Raw genomic sequence first — 10,388 nt, forward strand, 5'->3', positions numbered from 1 at the left:
TAGGCCCTGGCTGCCTATTTGCTGCCAAGTATGGTCAGCTGTGACCACTCAAAACAACCAAAAGGAAAGAAGTAAGGAAAGAAGAGAGAGAGAGATGAGACACCTACTCACTGTATGTTTTACCCAGTTCAGTCAGCCACTGAACTACATACTCACATAGACCATGACTCCCAAAAAGCCCCTCCCACCTTCTGTTCCACGTCTCAAAAAACAATGGAGCAAAAGCAGAAGAGGCTGAACAAAAAGATACTGTATATAGCGTGAAGATGTAGGCGAATATAAGTGTAAAGGCCACTGTGGAATACCCCGGACAAGCAGCATGCACTAAGATATGATAACAGACACCAAGTTCCCATTTGTGGCTTTATATGAAAGTTTGAAAGGAAGCAACAAATAGCCAATCGACACTACCCCATATTCATGCCATCCTTAGCACTGAGGCAGAGAACAAAGGCTTGATTTCTCATTAGCAATAAAAACAGCATCTGTTCGCTAATGAGCAAAGTTCAATATGCTGTAAGGAACTGTGTTATTCCGTAGTCACAAGACTCCCTGCGAATCTAGCCGCGGCACTCATGGGATCACAGAAAGCCTCTCGACCTTCTCCTTAAACTTATCCACTCCGACTCTGTCTTTTGTCTCTAATGCTTGTGGAACTGTGCCGGGATCAGCGGCCTGGCATTCTTCCATCACTGCAGCCGCTTAAGCTCTCCTACTTCACAAATGGCATAGAGCTCTGAGAAAAGAAAAAAAAATAGGAAAAGAAAGAAAGTGTTCGTGGAAAAGAGAAAAAAAGAAATCTGTGAAGTTCCCCCGTGTCACTGAGGCTTGCCTCCCCGTGGCCGTGGCAAACTGGACAGGATTTGTGCCGCACACTGTGTCACAGCCTCGTTGGAGGATTTATAGAGTGCTCCCTATAATGCACTTCCTCTCCTCCACTGGAGTGGACATAAATCTGCCTCTATTTTTTTGACACCCCCTTTTTTATTTGCTAATGGGATCCTCAAATGCCTATCCTCTTGGCTTGTCTTTATCCCCTCTACACACACACACACACATAAAAGCACTAGCTCACACACACACAGTTGCGCATGCAGAAGCTCTATAAGGAATGGCATAAATTATAATACCTGCATTGATTAATCCTGCAACTTCTCTAGCAGATGTCCGAGCAGCCAGCTGGTTAGCACGGAGCCTCTTTCACTGGCTGAATATTACACTCTTAGCTGCTTACACGCTCACTGATGGGGGGTGGGGTGGGGGGGGGGGACCTACAGTGTGTTTATCTGGATATAACAAAGCAGCAAAAAGGTTCCCCCAACAAAGAGTCACACAGTGGGCAGCTGAATTAAAATACAGTGTGCTGGTAATGAGCTATCTAAATTCAGAGTTCATATTGCTTGGAATTACACAAAAGCAAGGCTCCGGGCAGCCCTGGCAAAAAACTGTATAGCTCTTTCTGCCTCGCTGCCAGGAGATTCTCCCTGTTGAGCTGGGACACGGTCGGTCCTGGGGAAATCGATTGAGCCGCAGCGTGTATCTAGCGAACGCAATAATTCCTTTGTAAACGACATCACCTCCTTGCCTATTTTTGCATACTTGGCAGCTGTCAACATGTTGGCTTCAATCCATCACTCTCGCTCCGAGCGCATGCACACACACACACACATATGCAAGGGGGATGTTAACACTTCAAGCTCTGATTACTGACAACTAAGTAAGAAACACACGCTTGCATGCCGAGTCTGACTGGATGACTCGAGGGTGACGGTGCTTAAAGGAAGTCGCCTTCCTGGAATGAAACGGTGGCTAAACACAAAATGACAGGAGCGGCGGCGCTTCAAAGTTATCTGGGAAACAAGTTTGTATACTGGCCCTGCAGAGGCAGATCCCTCTCCGGCGCCTGACACGGATGCACTCTTTCAGTTGTTATCTCAAAAGCTGAAAGTGAGAACCAGACTTGGAGTTAAGGGGAAAAAAGAAAATGGGGGGATGGTGCTTCTTATTGTGTCTGCTTCCCAGAAGCTGTGACAGGAAGCAGGAACGGGTGGTAAAGGTTGGGCAATGTACAGAGCAACAGATAGCAGCAGATAGGCAGATACTGGATACAATAGCCTCTTATTTTCTCCTGGATTTAACTGCACTATACAGTGTCCCAGGGGAATCAATTAGAACCATGGTGTGCTTGGTTTTTTCCACCCCCATTGACTTGGCAGTAATTTGTTTACTTCACAGCCAAGCTCTGGATAACAAAAAAACACACACACACACAATAAATCCTTCCTTACAAAGCAACCTTACCCTTTCTTTCTGGCCATATTACATCTCTGAACTAATCCAGTTAATACCCTAATAGGTAACATGTATTTGCACATGATAGACAACCCCACTGTTCCTTGCGTGCAACTGAAAAGTGCATTAAAGGCAAAACTTTGACCTCTTGGCCAGGTCGCAGCCCACAGCAGGTCTATTAGCATATCTTTTCCTTACACACACACACACACACACGCAGAAAAGATTGCAGCTGTAGGCAGCCAGCCGACCACAACAGGGAGGATCTTCCCCGTGTCAGAAGGCGAGGAGGATGAACAGCTTATCACAGTTCTGGTGCCGCGTGGCTGCCAGATGAAACTGACAGGTGTCACCTTGTTATTTTGCTGTGCAAAAGCCCGCCCAGGTCTACAGGGAGTTGATTAGCATGAACCTGTTGCCGCATTTACCTGCTTACCTACGGCACATGCCAGTTTCACAAGAGGACTGAGCGGCCCCGCTGCAGTGGGGATGCTGGGAGACCTAAAATTAGCTCAGCAGCGAAGCAAAACTGCCAACAGTATGGCACAGATTTATGACATCTGGACGTCATTATCGTATATCAGGTGGCTTGGGGGATTTTTCGTGGCGCGTGTTTTGCAATTTGAAATGAGCCAAAAGTAAGTGCCAGTACTTAGAGGCAGTTTGTGGACTGACACAGGTACACACACAAAAGCGCATGACTTTTAAAGGAGACTCATAAAAGTTTGATTGGATCTTGAAAGCTTCGACTGCTTTTGCAGAATTTGCCATATTTAGCTGCTTACATAGGTACATATCTTTGCAACACTAAGCTGGGGGCTGCCACGTTACATACATGTGCATGGCATGTGTATCCTCAGGCAAAGACATTGCCTTATTCCTTTTCCAAGATCCTGGACTTCAGAAGTGAGTCATGCAGATTCTCTCAAACAATAAGCTCATGACAGGTCACACTAACCCCCCCTGCTTTAACTATATTCTGTCATGTATTTTCTTACATGCATGCAAATATATATACGCAGTCTTGGATGATTTTTTTTGTTTGTTTGTTTAATTAAAACTTCTGCTTCGCTTTTCCCCTGCCTATTCCTCCGCCTATCAGTCACAAACAGCAGAAAACAGGAAAGCCCGTAACCTCAAATAGTGCACGAGGATGCTTCATCTACACTCATCTACACCACAAATATGAAGAAACAAATGTGAAGAGGGTGAGCTACTATAACAAAAGTCGTAATCAATTTTCTAGCAATGCCACCTGAGATTAGCCCACCCTATAATATAGGCCATAACAAGGTCACTGTACGCTCTTTATTGAGTAACACAGAGCGACTGTAGTGATGCCACAGAAGATAAAAACGAATACTTCCGAGTGCCATCGGGGGCTGCACCGTCGTACAGTTATTATCAAGTGCTAAGTATCCACAAGTCCACGCAGAAACACCAGCGGAAAATTACAGCCCTGTCTTGGAGTGAGGAACAAAACGCGCACACAGTGCAATCAGCAGAAACATCAATTAGTTCGCCTCATCAGATGGTCATCCCTCTGCATCCACAGCCACCCACTATAATAATAATAAAGCACACTGGCAGACGGGCACGCTGCCCTTCACCTACCGTACCTTTGGTGTGAGCGGCGCTCAACCCCAAAACCAGAGCAGCCAGCACGCCGGCTATTCTCAGCATCTTCTCGTTGGAGATTCAGGAGAGGGACTAAGGCGACCTCCTTCCTCCTCTTCTCTCCTCTTTCTGCCTTTTTTATTTTCCTCCTCTCTCTCTCTCTCTCTCTCTCTCTCTCTCTCTCTCTCTCTCCTTTCCGCCCTCTCTCTCTCCGCGGGGTCTCCTCTCTCTCTGTTGAGGCAGTGTGGAAACAGTTCACTGATATGTGGGACAAGCCGGGGGAGCGTGGAAGTAGAAGGACAGCGGATAACCGCAACGCACCTCGCCGCTCGGCACCGCGCGCGTCGCACCGCAGGCTGCTCGGACTGTGGAGACGGGACCAGAGAGCGGCGGACCCCCGGGACCACACCGAGCTACGTCATGAAGAGGAGAGAGATGGACCCGGGCGCTTTTCCTTTTCTTTCTTTTCTTTTTCTTTTTTTTCTGTCGCTCTCCCCGTCTCCCTCTCACTCTCTCATCCTCCGCCCTCCTCGCTCTCCTCCTCCTCCCTATCTGTAGAGCATCCCAGCCCACTCCAACAGCAGCGTGCAGTGATCCCTAATGTTACAAAAAACGAGAGGGTGAGGGAGTTTGAAAAGAAGCTATTTGAATGGATTCCGTGTACAACACTGTTGGGTTGTCAGCGAATATTTCTATAATAAAAAATAAAACCGAAACAATTGAACTACAAGCGCTAAAGGCTCATTACAACACCATCAGAGTTAAACGCTACAATGCCATTAGAAAGCAGTGCATATAATGCTGTAATTGCGATGAAGGGGAAAGGGCCATACAATTAAGGCACGGTAAATTTAAACGGAATATCCAGGAAGTGATTTTAATACTGCAGCGTTTTTTTGTTTTTTTGTTGCCACTCATTAAAGTGTTGTTGCTCTAAAGCAGTCCTAATTTACTGTGCAGGCTGGTGTGTCCGCAAGTCGGATCTATAGTTTTGAATAATCTACAATTTAACTGACATGGATATTTGTGGATTTACAGACTCCAGTTGTTTTAAGCTTGAAACACTGACACTCGAATGTAAGTTGCAAAAATGTTACTGCTTTGTTTTTGGTTTTTGGGTTTGTTTGCTTTTTAAAAAAAAAAAAAGATTGTAAAGTATTTAAAAAAGACGTTAATGAGTTTTTCGTTCGGTTTTTTGGGGGGTTTTTTTGGGGGGGGGATGTCATATTTAGCCCAGAGGTTGGCTGTGAACCTATGAGCAGAGAGCTAGCAAGGTTTGTTAGCAAGCTACACAGACACTTCTCTGTCTGTAGTGAGACAGAAACTTCTAGGACAAGTTTCGCATCACAACAAGACAGATATATAATTTGAGAGTCCATCCATCCATCCATTCGCTTCCGCTTCTCCTTTTCAGGGTCGCGGGGGGCGCTGGAGCCTATCCCAGCTGTCATAGGGCGAGAGGCAGGGTACACCCTGGACAGGTCGCCAGTCTGTCGCAGGGCTAACACACAGGGACAGACAACCATTCACACTCACATTCACTCGCACATTCACACCTAGTGGCAATTTGGATTATCCAATTAACCTATCCCCCATAATTTGAGAGTATATTTATTAATATTCCAAAAGGTGCCAATGCCACAACCATGGCTAAGAGGTCCTTTTGAGTGTCTTCTATTACCCGAGGTGAGGCCTAGCTGACGAGCTTTAGCTGCCCAAATGAGCAAACAGGCCTCTACATTTAAGCCTTAGGAGCAGAGGTGTCTAACATAAGGCCCAGGGGTAAGAAACACTCTAATCCGGCCCACTGGACACCTTTGGAAAATGTAAAGAACCGCATAGATTTTTTTCCTCCTGAAATTGTTATTTCTTACAATTTATGCACAAAGAGTTATGTTGGCAGATTTCTTACAGTTACCACAGCACCATTTCTTTAGCATGTAGAAAAACTGAGACTTACCATTGAAACTGCACTTATAAGAAGCTAGAAGAAGAATTCAATGTGTAGTTAAACTGGGAGTTTCACTGGTCTGGCCCATGTAGGTTCAAAGTGGGCTGTATGTGGCCCACGGTGTAAAATTAGTCTGACATCTCACATCAAACATAATCATGATCATGATGGATTTTGGATTTTTTTTAAATCACCCGCCATACAGGTGTGATGAAGGAGGAAACTATCCATAAAGCCCAAGTGACTATTAGAGGAACTGCAGTTTTTGGCACTTTCACACTGGATTTATTTTGACAGTGCCAGAGGTTGCTGCTTGGTTCAGACATTTACGCTGCTTCGTGAAACGGGCAATGAAATTAAAAATCACTGTGCAACATGACTCATGTTTGCAGAGAAAGAGCACAATTTCTTTGCATGTTTCAAATTGGGAGTGGGGGGAAATCTCATTTCATTCTTCTACTTTTGTCTGGAAGGTGTGCGTGTGTCAATGTGTATGTGTGGGTGTGTGCTGGCATGCGTGCAGGTTTGTATATGCCTTGTTGTTGATGCTGCGCAGCGGGATTAATAATAACTTTTTCAATTTTCCTGAGTAGCCTATCTTAAAAGGGATTTTTCTTCTTTTGGACCATCTCTGCTGGTTAAGGATTATTCTGGGAGGCAGAGGAAAATATTGCCTCCGTTATCTACGGGGGGTAAGAAACAGATGACAATGCTCTGATTTAAATCCACACAATCCAGTGATGAAATAAAATTTTGGTCTTCGTTTCACTGGAAAATGACCAAAGTGGTGTATAGCTTACAAGGGCATGTGTACAAAGAGGTGACGGGGCAGAGCAGTGTCTTTCTAGCTAGCATGCTTCGACTTTAACAACCCAAGGAATATGTTGCATAAAGAAGACTCGAGTGAACGGTTGGGTGACATAGGGGAAAAATATCAACAAAATGCATCACAGTAGGAAAATAAAGTGTTGAATGATCATTTGCACCCAGAACAGCTTGAGTAAACACTGGGATTGATTCTAAAAGATACTCCCTTATTTGTTATTTTAATGATCATTCAAATCATTTTCATAGTCAAACCATTCACTGTGTACTCAGATGAAGGTGAGCTACATGAGCAACTTTACAGGCTAGCATAATGGAGACATCAGGACTCAGAGGGTTAAGCTTTTGCTACAGTTCATCACTTGTTCCTTTAATTTTTTGTTTCCTCTTTTTTGTCATTCATAGCTGAAAGAGAATCTATTACACTTTTTTAAATTTTCTGACTATACAGTTACATAGTCAGAAAATTCAGAACAGTACAAATGAAAGCTACATGAGCTAATCTCATGTAGCTGTTGTTCAAATCTTTTGCTTGCGAGGGGCTGCCAATCAGCAGAAAGTTGGCTTAAAGGGAGGGGGAAGGAAAGTGAAGCGTCAGTTTCAGATGAATGATCAACTGAGGTGATGTGTTCTTTAAAGCTGCAATAGTAGAGTCCGAAAATAACAACATGGAGCTTCTAATCAGTCCCCTTTAAACACCTCTGAGGGTATATACTATAAGCTATTATATTCCACAAGGCTTTAAAGCTTAGGGACAGCTCTTCTCCAAATTATTAATCTTCAGACACAAATACTATATCACAGAAAAGCAGGGCCCATAATAATGTAGCAAGGCAAGTCACCTGGCAAGATACGTCCTGAATGTGACAGAAGTTTCCATATCAGTAACTGAGCTGCATCAGGCAAAATACTTCAATTTTTTTCATCAGGGCTATTTTCAAAATTACAACCTGCTGCAAATGGCCAATTTTGTGAGAATCCCGTTTCTGCTCTCCAGGTTTTTGATGCTTTTTCATTATTGACACACATTATGCCCACCAGGCTACCGTATCTACCACCCTGGGAATAGTGAATTGGGAGCCATAATGCTAATGCGATATCACACCATGTCCGTCTGTCTGCTCAGAGTCCAGAGAAAACTTTCGCTCGCAACGCGCCCCGTCAGGCAATCTAACCCGGCCGAGCGGTTTTAATGTGCAATTCTGGTCGCCTCATGGAAGTATTTCACTTTTGGGAGATATTACCGGCTACTATATGATGATGGAAACCTTAGGAAGGATGACAACATTAGTTTACTATTGTGCAATAAATATATAATGTCAGAACGTAGCCCTTCCAGAACAAATGAAGCACCGGCAAGGATTTAAATAAAACACAATCTGGGTAATTCAGAGGAGAATGTTGATGTTACGTTTTCTTTTTCTTTTTTTTTTACTGATAGCTTTGTTTCATATTAATTTTCTTATCTTTGAATCTCAAGTCTGCTCTGAGTTAATTCCATATCTCTTTACTATGCACCGTCACCCTGACTGCAACAACTGACACTGAACACAGCGGAACACAATGAAGCTTTTGTGACTCAGCAGGCTTAATCAGCAATAACTTATTGTGTGGAACATTGTGGCCACTTACCAAAGATTTGTGAGTCATAGCCAGAGTGCTACACACATAGGTGTGGCTAGCGGTCAAGCTTGTTCTCATGTGCCTTTGCTCTTGCATAAAGTTTAGATGCAGGACCGTGGCACACAAAGAAGACAGATGCATGTAGAACACTGACTTTAAACTTTTACTTTGCACACCCAGTAATTGTGCACAGACACACAGCTTTTTCCAGTAAATCAGGTCTGGCTGGAGATCCCTCTGTGCACAGCGAGTGTGACAGATAGAAAAGCACAGTCGTGCATCTTAATTTGATCATTTGCTGAACACATGGAGAGAATAGAAACACCATCGTCTTCATTGCAGGAGCTAATGGTCCATTGTGCTGCTATTTGGAATATAATCATGGAGAGAAGTGAATGCCTTATTTGTGTGCATTTTTTTTTATTAGTCAGTTTCAGAGTTTGGACATTAGCTTGCGGGGGAATGTGTTGACAGTTAAAAATGTTTTATTTTCAAAATTTTGCAAAGCAGGTCCAAGCCAGACCCCAATGTCATTCCCATTGTTCTCCTGCCTGCTGAATGCTCTTAACCTCAGTATTCCATCCTATGACTGTGGGGACTCTCCCAGCATCTTGATCCTTCTCCCTCAGTTGAGAGATAATTTTTTCTCAAGTAATGACGCTCCCATGTTTCCTTTTGATCTTTTATACCATATCTCCACGTGCACAAAGCCTTTGTTTTACTCCATGTTTTGTTCTTCTTCTAAGCTCTGTGTATAGACTAATCACTCTACTGTCACCACATCACATCTCTCCATCTCCCTCCCCCTCCTCTCCCCTCTCACCCTTGCTGTCCAGTAAGTGTGTGTGTGTGTGTTTGACAAGAGTGCAATGCCTCGGCATGCTCCCACTGACAGCTGGCTGAGGCTGTAGGAGGAGGTGAGGACGGGGAAGGGTAGGCATGAGAGGCGGCTAAGAAAGGCAGAGAGATAGACCACCATCCCCCTGGCGTTTCCCCCCGGCTTTTTCTGAGGAAGTGTCGGTGGCGGCGCTTTGATGCCGCCTACATCATGCAGAGGTCTGAAGCTGTGAGAATGCCTTCTGGCCCCGTTTTGCCTTGTCTCACTGGCAGGAACTGGGCCAGAAGTTGTCATCTGCTCAAAGCCTTGCACATTTCTCAATCCCATTACTGAAAACTGTAAGAGAAAATATTGTTTCCTCTCCCGTCAGAAAAATCCAAACACTTAAATTTTATGTCTTTAACTCAGTCATTTTTACTTCTTCTTTAAACATTAAACTTGGTAAAAAAAAAAAAAAAAACAACAACATTTTTTACTAGAACACAACAATACTAGACTAGGCTTTATTTTATTTTAGAGACCAAAATAAATCCCTCACATGCAGGTGCATTTTTGAAATATAAAAGCTTTTATTTGTACTGTTCTGAAGTTGCAGAATTGTGAGTAGACAATACAAGACTTTCAGGTTTTTCACTTTATTATTCAGGGCCACCATAGATATATATCGCATTTATTCGTTACTTATTCTGAACAGCAGTTACAGATGACTAAGCCTCACATGTATGAGAGTTCAGTCCTTTCTCACGCACTGTAGCTCAGTCTCATTATTGCAATGCATCCAAAACCAATTCAGGTCATCTTGAGTTCCTCTAAAATGAACGTGAAAAAAGAAAAAGAGGTTCCTTTTTTTTTTAAAGCATGAGTGATACTACAAAGAATACTCTTTCCTGTAAAGATTTGAGTATGTTGAATAAAATTGTATTTATTCAAGATGCTTCACACAGAAGAAAAAAAGCTGAAAGGTAGGTGATGAAATGAAAACGTCCTTTTTAAACTTTTTAACAAATAAGAACCTAAACAAAAAATTTTCACATGATAACAATAGGGCTGCCACAAACGATTATTTTGATAGTCGACTAGTCACCGATTATTTTTGCGATTAGTCGACTAATCAGATCCATTGGACGTAAAATGTACAGCTTATTGCACCAGCAGCATCTGCTCTTATATAACTATCATTAGCTTATAGCTTTAAGTGTTTAAGGTATGTGCTAACTAAAAATAAAGACAAGATGATAGTTT

General features: G+C 43.3%; 1 protein-coding gene across 1 annotated transcript in view; it reads right to left on the reverse strand.

The window, feature by feature from the left end:
- LOC102214346 (calsyntenin-2) overlaps nt 1-4,056 on the reverse strand; it is a 326,636-nt gene extending 322,580 nt beyond the window's left edge. The window contains exon 1 of the mRNA XM_013912186.1: nt 3,912-4,056. Within this exon, the coding sequence (XP_013767640.1) occupies nt 3,912-3,975 (64 nt within the window). The 5' untranslated portion in view covers nt 3,976-4,056. The remainder of the gene's footprint in view (nt 1-3,911) is intronic.
- Nucleotides 4,057-10,388: the final 6,332 nt, after the last annotated feature.

Source organism: Pundamilia nyererei, unplaced genomic scaffold, assembly GCF_000239375.1.
Source record: "Pundamilia nyererei isolate P.nyererei 1_Seehausen unplaced genomic scaffold, PunNye1.0 scaffold00083, whole genome shotgun sequence".
NCBI classification, from domain to species: domain Eukaryota; kingdom Metazoa; phylum Chordata; class Actinopteri; order Cichliformes; family Cichlidae; genus Pundamilia; species Pundamilia nyererei.